Below are 18,684 nucleotides of genomic sequence, written 5' to 3' on the forward strand. Positions count from 1 at the left end.
GTGAATATCATGTCCACCATTTCCATTATGTTTGGGTTGTAGTCTCATAAATGACTCCTACATTTTAGGTCTTTCCCATTTGCCAGCAGGCTGTCTCCATTTGTATACAGAACCTTCAGCCTAAGACACTAGCTAGTTATGGCCTCCTTGACTAGAGGTAGGGCTGCTGTTCCTTCCTCTTGCTTGATCCAATCCCTCTTGTTTTCTTGTCTTTTACCAATTTTCCTTGGCTATTTCTTCCTTTGGTATGTCACTCCTGAGAAACATTCTTTTGATCTTTCTGGCATGTTTATATGCCATTTTGAATACCTCATGGCTACACATCACATCTAATGTTACCCTGAGTGGCCATACCCAGGTGTCTTGTCTTTATTTCCCCATTCTTCTAACTTCTCTAATTTCTTCACATGCTTCTGTTAAATCCATCTCCTGAAGTATTTCCTGTAATTTCTCCTCTACTCTGGCTACCCTTTCCTCCTGATTTGGCAGGTGATCTTCCTCCACTCCAAAGACTGTCTTTAATTTATGCCTGATTACCTTTCTCTTTATGGATTCCCTTTTCTGTTTGCAGAGGCTCCTACCTAATGTTCCTACTGAATACTTCTACCTAATGCTCTTTCCTAATATTCCTGCCCACTACTTCTATGGGTTCTCTTCATAGATTCCCAATTAGTGATTGGGACGTGCAGGAAGGTCTAACTACATTCTAATATTTGTGCTTCTCTTTTGAGAGTTAAAAAAGCTACACAAAAGGGGTGGATGTCGGTAGGTGACCTACTCTACATGTTGATAGTGAAAGAAGTGTTTAATTGAAGTAAGGTCGTATGGACACAGTAAGAGGAAGATTCAGATCAGACTGCTGATAGCATAGGTAGAAGTAAGTTGAGAGGTGGCAGCAAGATGATGGTTCGATATACCTTACCGAACCTGAAGCACAATGACCTCCCAGCACCGCTCAACCTTCCAGTACAGCCTGTCAGTCGGGAGCAATGGGCAACCCCGCCAAGGCGTCCACCGCCCGTCCGACAACCCGCCCTCAGGAACTGGTACCTGCCCGGGAGCCACGGGAGAACAGCCTAGTCCCGCACACCCTAAGCCAACAAGGGGGAGATGACCTTTAGCCTGCCCGGCGGCCGACACCAGATGGACAAGGCAGGCCCGATTATTACCCTGTGCTCTTGGACCACATTCGGTAGAGGGAATGTGTCCAGGTTAGGGCTTTGACACTGCACACCTCCAGGTCCCGGTGTGTCAGCCCTAGCCCAATGAGAGCACTCGCACTTTCTTGGCACCATGCACCTCGCCAGTTGACTGTGGCAGATGTTAGGTGCACGGTGTCTTTACCGGTTAGATCCCATACGCCCTGTAGGAATTCCGGGGCGCTGTAGTAGCTGCACTTATGTTGATGTGCAGCTGAAAGTGAGAGGTGGACTCCAGAGACCTGGGTATCAATTATCCAGGCCTCTGTACCTTTGGAAGCCATGATGTCCGGCTTCCGAAAGGACCCTGCAGTGGGAATGTGAGGCTCGCAGACCACTTGGTACCCCCTCTGCCTCAGCCGTCCGGCCAAATAGGCACTGATATTGTCGTGCCTTCTGACACGACCCCCATGGGTACGAGGACACATCTGTGCAATGTGTCCAAGTGTCCCAGGTTTATGACAGGTGTCACAGAGGCCGTTGATCTCGGGCCGGCCTCTTGACACCCTGGCTGGGGTCGGCAGCGCGCCTATCCTGACTTGGACAGCCTTCACATAGTCCGAGCCGGACAGAAATCGGTTCCCGCTAGTGACCCATCTGCTAACCTGAGGCACGGCAGCAGATGGAGTGAGAGCTGCTCCGTCAACAGTACTGACTAAGTTGGACCTCCATGCGTGCAGGGGTTCGGTCTTGTTACCCGCCTGCCGACCAGCAATGCATGCGGGTCCGGCCCAGCGCTGCAGTTTGCTCATCACTGCAGGCTCCTGGACTGCCGCATGAATCACTGGGTCGGTCGAGGTGAGTAACTTCTCGAACCGCGCTTGTTTATTCAGACGGACGGTCGAGACAAAGTCCGGTATACCTAGCCCACCATCTCCTGTTGCTGAGTGAAAGTAAGCACAAGGCACGTCGTGGGCTAGGCGTAGCCAGTGGCGAACCGCCACTCGCACCTGCCTGTCCATGTGTGCTAGTTGCGTCTTATACACTTCACCTAGCACCAGTCGATGCATGAGCTTAGGCACCAAGTGTCCCACGAGCATCGCAATCCTTTGCTGAGGTTTTAGAGGGGCTCTGGTGATGTTCAGGAGCCCCTCTTCTAGCAGGGCACTGTAGGATTTTTGCTGCCCCTTAGATCCAACTAGGACGCCAAGGTACTTGTACTCATCCTCAGCGTTCATGGAACCGACAGCGCTGCCTAAGACTTGGAACGTCCTCTGTTCGTTGACGTACCAAGTCTTATGTTTGCTGTCGACCTCCATGCTGAGGGTATGACACTTTCCCGGATTAACGTGAAGCCCCCCCCCGCAGGGGTCTCAGCCATTACATCTATTGCCTTCTGGAGGCCAGTGGGCATCTGTGCCACCAGAACCAGATCATCGGCAAATGCCAATGCTGATACTCGTTGGTCACCTAATTTAACTCCCATGCCGGTCTCTTTTACCCTTGTGATTCCCTCGTCAATCATAGGTTAAAAAGGATAGGCGATAAGGGGTCACCCTGTTTGACCCCACAAGTCATGTTCACCTTTTCCGCCATCTCGTCGCTTCCTTCAATATGGGTGAAGGCTCGGTCATACGATGACATGATATATGCCCTGACAGTGGCTGGGATGCCTTTTCGCGACATGGCCCGCTCGATAGTGCTATGGTTAACACAATCGAATGCTTTGGCCATGTCTACGAATGCCAGGTGCACACCGTGGGCGTGTGCCCGCGCACAACCGATGATCACATCCAAGATCGTGAGGTTCTCAAGACATCCGTCTATAGGGACGAATGCCTTTTGAGCATCATCGATCTGGATGAGGCATGAGATGCGGCTGCTTAGGATCTTATGCAGCAGACGGACTATGGCACAGGAGATGGTGATTGGCCTTCAGTGGTTCTGGTAGGGTGGACGTAGCCATCCATAGGTTAAATGTCTTGGCAAGAATCCTTGGGGGGATGGACTTCAGTAATCTTGTCGATATCCCATCAGGTCCAGGGGCAGATGTTCAAGTGGCTTTGAGGTGGTGTGCTACCTCGCCTACGGTGACAACCTCTGCTAGTTGTCCACACTCCGGGTCATAATTGGTGATGGAACGCGTGTCCGGCTCAGATGGCCGAGAGAAGAGAACCTCCCAAAAGGGATTGAGGCGGTCCGGCCCAACCGAAGTTGGCGGTACCTCCCAGTCGCCTTTCAAGACCAGTCCAGCGGCCAAAGACCTATTTTCGCGATAGAGTCTCTGTACCTTCTGGTATTGTTCTCTTCTAAGCTAGTTTCCATGCAAAGGAACCTCCTCCGCTTGGCGTACGCGGCCAGAATTCTCTCGCTGTCTCAAATTCCCTCCACCACGATTTGGACGGTTGTCGGGTGAGCGGCAGGAGCTTACCACATGAGTGGCGTGCTCTGCGGCTCCCATGATAGCAGCAAGGCTGTCACCCCAATGCAAATGGTCTAGGGCTCCATTTAGGATGTCCTCGCCCCACGATGGACTTGTGGGGCCAGGTCCTAAAAGTCGACATACGCAACAGTCTCCGCCACAAAGGAAGCAATTGTCTGGGGTTGTTGGGGAACCCGCAGGACGACGGGGACAGTTAAAACCGTGGGAGGGATGTACGTCTCACCACTGGAATCCGCTCCCACAGACATCCCTGTACGCGGGGCATCTTCCGAAGTGTTGCCCCGTGGTGTGCTCTGCCTTGTGGCTGGGACACGCCTTGTAGTCGGCTCCCCATTCATCACCTCGCCTTCGTCGTCTTCATGCAGTGGAGTGGTATTTGAGATCAGTTCCTGAACCCTGGTCTTATACAACGCTTTGCGTCGGAGACCTTTGATCGCTTTGACCGTCCTAGAAGGAACAATCTGCCGCAACCGCTGGTTCAAGCCCTGTCCGGCAACTGAAGAGGGACCAGCTGCCATCTTGGCTTCAGCCCTGGCGAGAAGCTCCACCTCTTCGTCAGACCATCAATCCTTCGTCACGACATGCCTGGTCTCTAGCTCCTGGTGAAAGGAGTTAGCATGTGCCTGCCTTTCGTGGACCCTATGGCCCCGAAAGCTGGCAAAGGGCTTCCCACAATGTGGGCAAGTGGGTGATGGTCGTTGTCCGTTCCCACGTGGCTGTAGCTGGTACCCGACATACCAACAGAGGCTGGCACGCTATTCACTAAGGAATGGGTTATGCGTGATGGGTACCACGAAGCGAAAACCCGTGACAAGGGTGGACGCTCTGGCTATAGGCGCGCAGTACTACCGCCCGAAGGAAGTAGAGGACTGCAGTCTGTTGGTGGACACTGCCGCTGCGCTTCAATGGGATTGCCCTTTAGTAGTTGTCCTACTGTACCAGTAAGCTAGCTGGACAACTTCTGACTCTCAGCTGTTGGTTGGAATGTACTGGATATCCAATCAACGAAGCTAGGGCTTAAAGTTTGCAATCACTTGAAATTACTCAGCTATGGGGCGTTATAACAGCAGGTGATAATCCAGTGCAACTCTATTTACTTATTGCTCCTGCCTAAATGTTCCTACCCACTACTTCTGTCTATTGCTCCTACCATTTTGCTAAAAGGCATGGGTATTTTATAATGCTCACTGCCAGATAATTTAGAGTTATAGAAGGATGAACTGTGTGAGTTAAGTGTTTTTAAGTGTTATGTTTAAGGAGAGATTGTATGTTTGTTAAAGGAATACCAGTAGTCCACTTGTGGGTGAGGTAGAAAGGATTGACAAATACCTGGGTCAGAGGAGTGCAACTTGACAAAACCACTAAAGTTCTAGCTCACTATGCAGCCATCACTAACCCTCCTGATACCCAGGCAGTTAGTACTGGTAATATACCTCCCTGGTCATTGGCTGTCTACCAGCTACTACCTGTACAGCTTTCCTGAACAATATTTGCCCTTCTAACTCTTCATCTAATCTCCTTCTCCTCCTCCTCCTCCCACCTCTATTACCATGGACAAAAGTTCACATTTAGGCCAGGCCTTAACTGAAACATACAAAGGATTATGAAATGGAAAAAAAGAGAGCGACAAGGGAAACCATATACGAATGTTGAAGGAAGTGAAAATCCTGTCTTTTGAAATGTGCCTGGTAATAGTTATTGGTAAAGACATTAAAGGGTAGAGATTCAAAGCTTTGAGGTGTAGGGGAAGAATCAGTTACCAAAACAGCCCACCCATGAGTTTCCAACAGCCTCACTGTAATCATGTGATGCAGTAGCTTCTCAAGAATTGCTTGGTCTACTTGGTGGTAGGGGCACACAAGCATCCAGATTTTGGGAGCAAAAACCAAAGATATACTTATAGAAGAGGGAAAGTGATCCAGTTTTGCAGCTAAGGGCAAGCAGGTCAAGTTATGAAGTTAGCCTGGGAGTATTTATAAGTTAGATTGCTTTTGACTCAACTCTGTCAAGCAAGGATGCAGAGCTAGAACCACCCCAAATATGAGAGCAGTACTCCATACAAGGTGAATCAATCCTTTGTATAAATGGAACAACTTTTCAGAAGGAAAGAAATTTCAGTGTCTAAACAGGACTCCTGAATCTTAGAGGCAGACTTAGCTATTTCTGTAATGTGGTGTTTCCAAGAAAAAGTGGATGTTACAGTAATACCAAGTATGTTCATTGAGTCAAGAGGAGGAATTGCAGAAACTTCTAAGAAGAGAAAATTTGAGAATTAATTTTGACATGGAGATGGGTAAGAACTGGTTCATAGTTTTTGTCTACCCCTCTGAGGTATTCTGTCCAAGTCTGAGTTTATTGAGGAAGCTGTGTTGAGATTAAATGCAGATCAAGTGAGAGAAGGATTAGAACTGAAGGATGTGGAGGGATGCACTGTTGAGTTGTCAGTGTAAAAACAAGAAAAAGTGTAGGGGATAGTTCAGAACCTTGAGGGACACTGCTCTTGATTGAGAAATGGGGAAAGGCTGAGCCATCAGCATCCACAGTGGTAGATCAGCTCGAAAGGAAACTAGATATGAAGGAGCAAAGTGAGGGAGAGAAGCCAAAAGAGGGATCTTAGAGATGAGACCCTGAAGCCACACCCTATCAGAAGCTTTGGATATGTCAAGACAACTACAGAGGATTCCCCAAAATCTTCAAGGGATGATGACCAGACATTAGTAAGATAGGAAAGAATATCACCGGTGGATCTCCCTTCATGGAAGCGATACAGGTGATCAAAGAGGAGAAGACTGTGAGATTCATGATTTTAAGGATATGGAAGTTTAGGAGGGATTCCAGACTTTGGAAATGGTTGATGTTAAAACAACAGGATGATTGTTCAAGGGGTTAGAATGGTCAGCCTTCTTAGGGATGGGATGTTTCAATGCATGATAATAATAAGAAGGAAAAGCTCTGGTTTTCAGAGTGAAACAGAAAAGATAAGAAAGCACAGTTGCAAGTTCAGAGGCACATTCTATTGGTAAATTGGGATGGATGTCATCAGAACTGTGAGCCTTGCCTGTGTCCAGAGAGAGAAGTGCTTTTCAGACAGTCCAAGAGGAGATTACTTGGAAGGGCACAGGATTGATAAGAGGAGTATCAGAGGTTGATGTAATGTTAGTCATCCAACGTAGAGTTAGAGGAGAAACAGGTACTAGAGTTGCTTTGTCTGTAGGAGAGAGAGCTATAGTACCATCAGAACAGAAATTGAAGGAAAGGTAGAGTGACAGAAGCTGTTAGCAGTGCCCTTAGCTAAAGACCAGAAAGACCTATCAAAGGATGATGAGGAGAGGTTATCACACTTCCTTTGAATAAAGAAACACTTTGCCTCCTGGTAATGTACTTGCAATGATTATGGGCATTGACAAATGCTGAATGTGAGTTGGAGGAAGGAGAGTTTTTCCAAGCTTGATATGCCTGATATGTTGCCTGAATGGCCTCAGAACAGGAATGGTTGATTCATGGGTTAGAAGAAGAGGATGTCTTGGAGGATTAGGGGTAAATGCTTCCATTCCTGCAGCAATAACCTTTGCTATGCATTTGGTGGAGACAGAAGCATCACCACATAAGAGACAGTAATTTATCCAAGGAAAGTCAGAAAAGAACTTTCATATGGTATTCCAGTCAGCTTTGTTATGATGCCAGAGTTTATGCTTAGAGGGGGCTACTGCAGGAGAAGGTACCATTAGAATAGATAAATTTATGAAAATGATCCGATGAACCAATTAGGGCAAGATTGTGTAGTTACAATAGGCTGGATTAGAGGTGAAAAACAAATGCAGAATATTAGGAGAGTGGCACAGTGTTTAGGAATGTGGTTAGTATGGGAGATGATTTGCTTTAGATCATAAAGAATGGAGAACATGAGAACTTCAATTAATTTCCCCACCATCCATATGAGAGGAATTCAACCATTCCCTGTAGTGAATGTTGAAATCCTTGAGGTAAAGGATCTTGGCTTACAGGTGAGAATATCCCACAGTCTCTTGACAGGAGTTTCAATGGTAGAAGAAAGACATAAAGTTTGTAGCATTAGGAGAGCAATAGGTGAAACAGAGGGAAAGAGTGGTAGTAGTTAGGCAGACCTTGAGTCACATCACTTCAAAGTTTGGGGACTTAAGGTCCTCAAGGGTTGCAACAGGTGTGTTCATGCTGGAATAAGCACAAACACCACCTTTGAACCAGAATCATGAGTGAAGATTAGAGTTTGATATGAGAAAGGGGTTAGTGAGAACATCATTAGACAACTGGGTCTCAGAGAGAATTAAGGTATTAGAATAAGTGCTAGGCAGATGGTGTTTAACAGAAGAGAGGTTGCTGGAGAGACCACAAATGTTTTTTATAGCGAAGAGAAGAAGAAGGAGGTCTGTTAGAGAAGGAAAGGTCATGGGAGGGGCTGGTACTACTACTGTCTGAGCCCTCCTCCTCTTTGGTAGTAGAGTCAGGCAGAAACCCGGAGATTCTTCGCACCTCATGATGCCGGAGACTGGGGGCCATAGATTTGTTGGACTTATAGTGTTTATGTGTAAAAACAGTTGTGCAGAGAGGAGGTGGCAAGAGAGCTGATGTGAAGAAAAAAGTGAGGTTTAAGTAGGTGTGTGGTACTTGCAAGGAGAAGATGGCAGGATTATCCCTGTAGTCCCATTTTGGTGAGACAAAGTAAGACCCGCAATCCCATGAATAGTATAAGATAGTTCCAGGCACCACTTTTATGCTCCCTAGGCAGGACAGTAGTACCACCATGGGCCGCTACTGTTAGCGGCTTATTACCTCTTAAAGATTCCTCAGTTTGTCCTCTAGATCCCTCTTTAGTACCTTTTTGCAATTTCCATGATCTGTAGTAGTATTCTCTGGCATCCTTACCCAGTTTTCCAAGTGATATATTGGTATAGGAACCTACTTCACTCTCACATATTCCATAAGGTGTGAGTTGTCAGCTGTGTGGTACCTCATAGCAACATTGATATCGCCAATTACCTTTGGAAATTTCTCAAAATCAAAATCAGTCTTCCTTTGCTGTCTCATTTATTTTTGAGAAGTCTATTCACTCCCATGTTGTTTAATTTCTCTAAACTGTAGCAGGACACGATGCCTTGGGATTTATAGAAACAGGCTTATCCTAATTCACTCTTTTCTACCTGTTCTGGCTTAGGGAACCTTGATTGTTGATTCATGCATTATTGCTATCCTTACTTGTCCCCAATATGTTTGGCATGTTGGTTTAGTAGCTTAATTTTTCAAAATTGTTCAGATATTTGAAATTATGCCTCCATAAGAAATTCATTGGTAGAGACTGAAGATTTGCCATAGAGTGTTAATCTGGTCAGTGCTTTTGTTGTTTTTTTGAATTAAAAGTTTTTTCCATACCCCTCCTCTGTCTTGTGGCTATGCTCTCATGCTCATGTAGTTTAGCATGAGAAAAGGTAAGTTTTGAAGAATGAATGTACTTTTTCTCTCTGAGGCAATGCCATGTGAATACTTTTTCTTGTTTTCTTACTTGATTTGACCTTCCTGACTCATTGGAAAACTTCTCCATGCTTTTTGTTTGCTGCCTTGGGTTAATGCTGCATTTAATGAATTGTGGGAAACTTGGTTTCTGGGAGCCTTTGTGAAGGTAGTGACAGCTAGAAATGGTTGCTGATTGGCTGAGAATGAGCCTGTGATTAGCAAAGACTTTAGAGACTGAAGAATTGATCGAAAAGGATGAGAGAGGCTATACTTCCTCGCTAATTTAGAGGTTGGGAAGGAATCATAACCTTGTTATTCCCTGTAGAGTATCTCTTGCTGACATGGTACTTCCTAATGGAAAGATGGATTTTTATTCTGAAAAACCCATTTCTTTTAACAGGTAGATGGTAAAAAGACAAGGATGCTGTCCTTTGACATCATGAAACGACGGCTGGACAAAAACATGTATGTTCGGCTTGATCTCTTCCAAGAGGACTTGTTTTCCATATTTGAACGTGCTCGTAGATGCTCCAAGGTGGATTCTCGAATGTTTTTAGATGCCATAACACTGCAGACAGAATATATGAGGATAAGGTTAGTCTGAATAGTGCACCACTTTAAATGTTTAGAACAAACTTAAGTGATGTGTTGAACTGGCATTTTATGCTCTATAAAACATTTTTATACTAATCAGTGAAGAATAGTAAGACCAAAAGGAGTGTAGTAATACTTTTCAATTGATGAAATGTTAGGTAGAAAGGATGTTTAACCCTTTAACTCTTGAATTAGGTTTCCTTTCCACCCTATGAATCTAAATTTTTCAAGTTGTACATAGAATGTGTTTGATCCCTAATGTTAGAGCCCATGATATTTAGGGGTCCCCAGTATGGGGGTGTTATTGAAAGAATATAGAAAATTGTTTTAATCTTATAAATTTACAGAAGGTATCAAGAAAAGTAAGAAAAAAAATGAACCAGACACTTTTGTTTTTTGGTGTTGAGCATAGATTTAAAGTTTGTCCATCAGCTGGATGGTCCACAAGCTGGCTTATTGCTGTTGAGTAGACAGGTTCTGTTACCACTTCATGTGCCCCAACCGCGAATGTGGTTAGCCACATTACTTGTGCATCAGTTTGTTTACATTATATTATGCAGACTTCACAATTGTAGACTCATTGAAACATGATATGTAGTGGATATTTGATAATATTTATGATTAGGATCTTTGCACATGAGTTATTTAGTTGATTATGAGACATCACTTATTCATTATGTTTAAGTATCATAATTTTCAGATCTAAGTATTAGTTGCAATTTTGTATATTGTATTGTTATTTTTTATTGGAAGACTGTGTTGAATGTTAGTGAGCTTGGAAAAGGGACTTGTGTGAAGAAGTATCTGGAGGGATTGAGTGTGGAATGGCAAACGGTGAGAATAAGTTAACTCCAGTTATGTATACTCTATTGCTATGACCACCCTCTTGAGGGAGTTGTATGAGGGAACAGCCATCAGAGATATAGATAGATAGAGTACATGAAGCGAGAGGTGTGGCTGAGGAATGGGAGATATGTTGGGATGCGCTGCTGACATGTGTGTGAGATGCATATGGCATGTTTAAGGTGGGAGATGGGCAGATTAGGAAGGGCAGTGTGTGATGGGATGAAAAGTTGCTAATGAATGAGAAAGAGAGGTATATGGGTAGTACATACAGAGATTTGTATGTAGCATTTATGGATCTGGAGAAGGCATATGATAGAGTTGATAGAGATGCTCTGTGGAAGGTATTAAGAATATATGGTGTGGGAAGCAAGTTGTTAGAAGCAGTGAAAAGTTTTTATCGAGGATGTAAGGCATGTGTATGTGTAGGAAGAGAGGAAAGTGATTGGTTCTCAGTGAATATAGGTTTGCGGCAGGGGTGTGTGATGTCTCCATGGTTGTTTAATTTGTTTATGGATGGGGTTGTTAGGGAGGTGAATGCAAGAGTTTTGGAAAGAGGGGCAAGTATGAAGTTTGTTGGGGATGAGAGAGCTTGGGAAGTGAGTCAGTTGTTGTTCGCTGATGATACAGCGCTGGTGGCTGATTCATGTGAGAAACTGCAGAAGCTGGTGACTGAGTTTGGTAAAGTGTGTGAAAGAATAAAGTTAAGAGTAAATGTGAATAAGAGCAAGGTTATTAGGTACAGTAGGGTTGAGGGTCAAGTCAATTGGGAGGTAAGTTTGAATGGAGAAAAACTGGAGGAAGTAAAGTGTTTTAGATATCTGGGAGTGGATCTGGCAGCGGATGGAGCCATGGAAGCGGAAGTGAATCATAGGGTGGGGGAGGGGGCGAAAATTCTGGGAGCCTTGAAGAATGTTTGGAAGTCGAGAACATTATCTCGGAAAGCAAAATGGGTATGTTTGAAGGAATAGTGGTTCCAACAATGTTGTATGGTTGCGAGGCGTGGGCTATGGATAGAGTTGTGCATAGGAGGATGGATGTGCTGGAAATGAGATGTTTGAGGACAATGTGTGGTGTGAGGTGGTTTGATCGAGTAAGTAACGTAAGGGTAAGAGAGATGTGTGGAAATAAAAAGAGCGTGGTTGAGAGAGCTGAAGAGGGTGTTTTGAAATGGTTTGGGCACATGGAGAGAATGAGTGAGGAAAGATTGACCAAGAGGATATATGTGTCGGAGGTGGAGGGAACGAGGAGAAGTGGGAGACCAAATTGGAGGTGGAAAGATGGAGTAAAAAAGATTTTGTGTGATTGGGGCCTGAACATGCAGGAGGGTGAAAAGAGGGCAAGGAATAGAGTGAATTGGATCGATGTGGTATACCGGGGTTGACGTGCTGTCAGTGGATTGAATCAGGGCATGTGAAGCGTCTGGGGTAAACCATGGAAAGCTGTGTAGGTATGTATATTTGCGTGTGTGGACATATGTATATACATGTGTATGGTGGTGGGTTGGGCCATTTCTTTCGTCTGTTTCCTTGCGCTACCTCGCAAATGCGGGAGACAGCGACAAAGCAAAAAAAAAAAACATACAGAGAATGAGTGCAAATGATTGGGAGCGAGATAATTCTCTTCTCTGAGTCTCTTCATCTGATTAGCTGCTATTTAACTGAAAAGTGACCTGATGCATTTATGGAAGGGTTTTTGATTTCCTCCTACCTTGTTTATAGTAACCTTTTCAGAGTTTCTTTTTTTCATTCTTTCTTATCCTGATATTCTTCCTTGCTTTCTTATACCTTGCAAATGCTGGCTGGCTAGAATGCTTTTTATATCAATGCTGCTGCACATTTTAAAACTCATTTGCTTTTTGACATCTCTTATAAGCCATTCTTTTCTCTTTTTTACCATTCCAGCTGTATTTAAGGTAACAGTTGCCCTTGTTCCTAAAGTTTCACAAAAGCTCTCACCACAAAGCCTTGAATCCTGTCTATGGCAAATCATTTCCCAAATTATGTTACTATAGAAAATGTTAAGGTTTGCATAGTCTCCACAGTTGTATACTCTTTTACCACATATTCTAACTAGAGCTTTACATATCACTTTTTCCTATTGATGTATCATATGAGATGAATCAAATTACTACCCAGTTTCAAGATTAAAGTTCCAAAACATCTGCTGCATGCTTTTCTAACCATCCAGATGGTGAGGGAATGAATATTTGTCACTGTGTAAGGATGAGAACCCTATCAAGAAGTTAAGTGTTTTTTTCTGTATAGCCATGCACATGGAAGAGTTTTTGAGAGGGTGGTATTGCACCAGAATGATGTATAAGTAGCAAGTGTGGTCAACCAGTGGCATAAAATTCTGACATCACACATTCAGCCAGTCATTGCGCACTCAGTCTGGGATGTAATTATCTGTTTGTAATTATCTGATTGTATTGTATGAGAAAGGAGTTTTACACTTGTGTGGTTCCATATTTTGTACATCCTGTGTTAGATTTTTGAATGCTGTCTGCATTAGCCATGTCCTCATATATTGTTTTATTCATTCACTGCTCTCATACTATAAAAGCATTTTCTTATATCCTTTTTAACAAGTTTCTTGATATTATGTTTTATCTTCTGGTTGCGCAGTCCCTACATCTCTCGAAGAACTGTTCACTTTCCATGTTACCAGTTCGTTTTAGATATTTAAAAGTTGTCATTAGGTCTTCCCTCACTCTTTCTTTCAAGGTGGGTGAATTAAAGCCTGCTGGCTTTACTGGTAATTTAGCTCTTTTAATTCTAGTACCCTCTTAGATGCCCTCCTCTGGACATTGCCTGTTAGTTCATTATGCTTCTTTAGGTGCAGTGACCAAACCTGAGAATAATAATCTAGAATTGGCCTTATTTCTCCCCTATCCCTGGGGATAGGGGAGAAAGAATACTTCCCACACATTCCTCACGTGTCGTAGGAGGCAACTAAAAGGGACGGGAGCGGGGGGCTAGAAACCCTCCCCTCCTTGTATTTTAACTTTCTAAAAGGGGAAACAGAAGAAGGAGTCACACGGGGAGTGCTCATCCTCCTCAAAGGCTCAGATTGGGGTGTCTAAATGTGTGTGGATGTAACCAAGATGAGAAAAAAGGAGAGATAGGTAGTATATTTGAGGAAAGGAACCTGGATGTTTTGGCTCTGAGTGAAACGAAGCTCAAGGGTAAAGGGGAAGAGTGGTTTGGGAATGTCTTGGGAGTAAAGTCAGGGGTTAGTGAGAGGACAAGAGCAAGGGAAGGAGTAGCACTACTCCTGAAACAAGAGTTGTGGGAGTATGTGATAGAGTGTAAGAAAGTAAATTCTAGATTGGTATGGATAAAACTGGAAGTTGATGGAGAGAGATGGGTGATTATTGGTGCATATGCACCTGGGCATGAGAAGAAAGATCATGAGAGGCATGTGTTTTGGGAGCAGCTGAATGAGTGTGTTAGTGGTTTTGATGCACAAGACCGGGTTATAGTATGGGTGATTTGAATGCAAAGGTGAGTAATGTGGCAGTTGAGGGAATAATTGGTATACATGAGGTATTCAGTGTTCTAAATGGAAATGGTGAAGAGCTTGTAGATTTATGTGCTGAAAAGGGACTGGTGATTGGGAATACCTAGTTTAAAAAGCGAGATATACATAAGTATACATATGTAAGTAGGAGAGATGGCCAGAGAGCGTTATTGGATTACGTGTTAATTGATAGGCGTGCAAAAGAGAGACTTTTGGATGTTAATGTGCTGAGAGGTGCAACTGGAGGGATGTATGTGATCATTATCTTGTGGAGGCGAAGGTGAAGATTTGTAGGGGTTTTCAGAAAAGAAGATAGAATGTTGGAGTGAAGAGAGTGGTGAGAGTGAGCTTGGGAAGGAGACTTGTGTGAGGAAGTACCAGGAGAGACTGAGCTCAGAATGGAAAAAGGTGAGAACAAAGGAAGTAAGGGGAGTGGGGGAGGAATGGGATGTATTAAGGGAAGCAGTGATGGCTTGCGCAAAAGATGCTTGTGGCATGAGAAGCGTGGGAGTTGGGTTGATTAGAAAGGGTAGTGAGTGGTGCGATGAAGAAGTAAGATTATTAGTGAAAGAGAAGAGAGAGGCATTTGGACGATATTTGCAGGGAAAAAATGCAAATGAGTGGGAGATGTATAAAAGAAAGAGGCAAGAGGTCAAGAGAAAGGTGCTAGAGGTTAAAAAGAGGGCAAATGAGAGTTTGGGTGAGAGAGTATCATTAGATTTTAGGGAGAATAAATGGGAACTTCAGTGAAGGGGGCCAATGGGAAGGTGATAACAAGTAGTGGTGATGTGAGAAGGAGATGGAGTGAGTATTTTGAAGGTTTGTTGAATGTGTTTGATGATAGAGTGGCAGATATAGGGTGTTTTGGTCGAGGTGGTGTGCAAAGTGAGAGGGTTAGGGAAAATGATTTGGTAAACAGAGAAGAGGTAGTAAAAGCTTTGCAGAAGATGAAAGCTGGCAAGGCAGCAGGTTTGGATGGTATTGCAGTGGAATATGTTAAAAAAGGGGGTGACTGTATTGTTGACTGGTTGGTAAGGTTATTTAATGTATGTATGACTCATGGTGAGGTGCCTGAGGATTGGCGGAATGCTTGCATAGTGCCATTGTACAAAGGCAAAGGGGATAAGAGTGAGTGCTCAATTTACAGAGGTATAAGTTTGTTGAGTATTCCTGGTAAACTATATGGGAGGGTATTGATTTAGAGGGTGAAGGCATGTACAGAGCATCAGATTGGGGAAGAGCAGTGTGGTTTCAGAAGTGGTAGAGGATGTGTGGATCAGGAGTTTGCTTTGAAGAATGTAAGTGAGAAATACATAGAAAAGCAAATGGATTTGTATGTAGCATTTATGGATCTGGAGAAGGCATATGATAGAGATGATAGAGATGCTCTGTGGAAGGTATTAAGAATATATGGTGTGGGAGGCAAGTTGTTAGAAGCAGTGAAAAGTTTTTATCGAGGATGGAAGGCATGTGTACGTGTAGGAAGAGAGGAAGTGATTGGTTCTCAGTGAATGTAGGTTTGCGGCAGGGGTGTGTGATGTCTCCATGGTTGTTTGATTTGTTTATGGATTGTGTTGTTAGGGAGGTGAATGCAAGAGTTTTGGAAAGAGGGGCAAGTATGCAGTCAGTTGTGGATGAGAGAGCTTGGGAAGTGAGTCAGTTGTTGTTCGCTGATGATACAGCACTGGTGGCTGATTCATGTGAGAAACTGCAGAAGCTGGTGACTGAGTTTGGTAAAGTGTGTGAAAGAAGAAAGTTGAGAGTAAATGTGAATAAGATCAAGGTTATTAGGTACAGCAGGGTTGAGGGTCAAGTCAGTTGGGAGGTAAGTTTGAATGGAGAAAAACTGGAGGAAGTGAAGTGTTTTAGATATCTGGGAGTGGATCTGGCAGCGGATGGAACCATGGAGGTGGAAGTGAATCATAGGGTGGGGGAGGGAGCGAAAATTTTGGGAGCCTTGAAGAATGTTTGGAAGTCGAGAACATTATCTCAGAAAGCAAAATGGGTATGTTTGAAGGAATAGTGGTTCCAACAATGTTGTATGGTTGCGAGGCATGGGCTATGGATAGAGTTGTGTAGAGGAGGATGGATGTGCTGGAAATGAGATGTTTGAGGACAATATGTTGTGTGAGGTGGTTTGATCGAGTAAGTAATGTAAGGGTAAGAGAGATGTGTGGAAATAAAAAGAGTGTGGTTTAGAGAGCAGAAGAGGGTGCTTTGAAATGGTTTGGTCACATTGAGAGAATGAGTGAGGAAAGATTGACCAAGAGGATGTATGTGTCAGAGGTGGAGGGAACGAGGAGAAGTGGGAGACCAAATTGGAGGTGGAAAGATGAAGTGAAAAAGATTTTGAGTGATCAGGGCCTGAACATGCAGGAGGGTGAAAGGCGTGCAAGGAATAGAGTGAATTTGAACGATGTTGTATACCGGGGTTGACGTGCTGTCAATGGATTGAACGAGGGCATGTGAAGCATCTGGGGTAAACCATGGAAAGTTGTGTGGGGCCTGGATGTGGAAAGGGAGCTGTGGTTTCGGGGCATTATTACATGACAGCTAGAGACTGAGTGTGGATGAATGGGGCCTTTGTGGTCTTTTCCTAGTGCTACCTTGCACACATGAGGGGGAAGGGGGTTGCTATTCCATGTGTGGCGAGGTGGCGATGGGAATAAATAAAGGCAGACAGTATGAATTATGTACATGTGTATATATGTATATGTCTGTGTGTGTATATATATATGTATACATTGAGATGTATAGGTATGTATATATGCATGTGTGGATGTGTATGTATATACATTTGTATGTGGGTGGGTTGGGCCATTCTTTTGTCTGTTTCCTTGCGCTTCCTCGCTAATGCAGGAGACAGCGACAAAGCAAAATAAATAAATCAATAAATAAATAGGATATGGATAGTGTGCTAGATATTTCCTGATCTATATACTTGAGGTCTATTTTATTATTTGCCAGTACACAGTTTGTCTCCTTAATTAATCTCCTAATATTGGACTCTGGTGATGGGTTAGGAACAATGTCAGCTCTCCAGCCCTTCTCACACACAGAATCCTGGAGCTTTTCTCTTACTAGATAAGACATATATTGAGGTCATCTTTTGCTTTTCCCGTCCTCATTACTTTACATTCGCACGGATTGAGTTTCATCTGCCATGTTCCAGAGCAGCTTTTGAGTTAGTGAATGACCTTATGTAAGCTGTTGAAATCTTCTCTTTTCACTTCCCTCATGACCTTTGCAACATCTGCAAACATCTTCAGATAGGGGTCCATATTGTCAGATAAGTCCTTTACATAGATCAAGAAGAGTAATGGTTCGAGAACCAAATCCTAGGGCACTCTTCTGATCACCTCAACCCATTAGGAAAAGTTTCCACCATATTCTTGCCTGGTGATCCAGCTTCTTAAATCAGCCTCCCATGTGGTACAGTGTCAAATTCTTTCTGGCAGTCCAGATACAGACATTACACCCGGTCTTCACTTTTGCCAAGGACTGAGTTTACTCTCATATAACTCTAAAAGGCTAGTCACACAGTACCTCCTTTCTCTAAGACCATGCTGTTTCTCACTTTGGTAATTTGTCCTCTCTTTTTATATTTGTCCGCTGTTTCCTATGTTAATGAGGTTGGGCCAGAAACAGACAGAGAAAGAGCTGCATTCACTCATATCCATTCTCTACCTGTCATGTGCAGTGCACTAAAACCACAAACCCCCTATCCACAACCAGATCCCACAGACCGATCCATGGTTTCAGTCCGTGAACATTATGTTACACCCTGTATATCACATCGTTCCAATTCAATCTATCCCATGCATGCCCTCACCCTCCTGTATGTTCAGGCCATGGGCACTCAAAATCTTTATCACTCCATCCTTCCATCACCTCTTTGGTATCCTCCTCCTCCTTTATACCTCGTCTTATGACATATGTCCTCTTTTTCAACCTCTCCTCACTCATTCTCTCAATATGTCCAAACCATTTCAACACACCCTTTTAAGCTCTCACAACCAAACTCCTCAACAACTCCATTCTTATCAACTCATTCTTATCTATAACCCATGTTTCACATCCATACAGCATTGTTGGGACTACTGTACCTTCAGACATATCCATTTTTACCCTTCCAGATAACTATGTCTCTTTCCGCACACTCTTCAGTGTTACCAGAACAGTTGCTCCTCTCCCACCATATGAATCGCTTTCACATCCATGGTTCCATTTGCTGCCATGTCCACTCCCAGGTATCTGAAACACTTCGCTTCTTCATATTTTTTCCATGCAAACTCACCCCCCAAATAACCTGTGTCTCTGTCCTACAAAACGTAATAACTCTGCTTTTAGTCACATTTACTCTCAGCTACCTCCCTTCTTGCTCTTTACCACTCAGTCACCAACTTCTGCAGTTTTTCATTCAAATCAGCTAGTGTGTTATGTCATAAGCAATCAACAACTTACTCACTTCCCAGACCCCCTTACCTCCTGCCAACTGTATACTCATCTCTCTCTCCAAGACCCTTGCATTTACCTCCCACACCACTGCATTCATAAACAAATTAAACCTCCATGGTGACATCATACACTTCTGTTGAATATCAGCTTTTACCTTGAACCATTCACTTTCCTCTCTTCCTACTTATACACATGCCT

The 18,684-nt window shown here is 43.8% G+C and overlaps 1 protein-coding gene across 6 annotated transcripts in view; it reads left to right on the forward strand.

Annotated features, from left to right (window-relative positions):
- The window catches only part of polybromo (protein), a 471,093-nt gene that overhangs the window by 201,027 nt on the left and 251,382 nt on the right, over positions 1 to 18,684 (forward strand). For all 6 annotated transcript variants that reach the window (XM_071691025.1, XM_071691026.1, XM_071691024.1 and 3 more), the window contains exon 16: positions 9,470 to 9,663. In XM_071691025.1, the coding sequence (XP_071547126.1) occupies positions 9,470 to 9,663 (194 nt within the window). The remainder of the gene's footprint in view (positions 1 to 9,469; positions 9,664 to 18,684) is intronic.

This window comes from Panulirus ornatus, chromosome 50 (assembly GCF_036320965.1).
Source record: "Panulirus ornatus isolate Po-2019 chromosome 50, ASM3632096v1, whole genome shotgun sequence".
NCBI classification, from domain to species: Eukaryota; Metazoa; Arthropoda; class Malacostraca; order Decapoda; family Palinuridae; genus Panulirus; species Panulirus ornatus.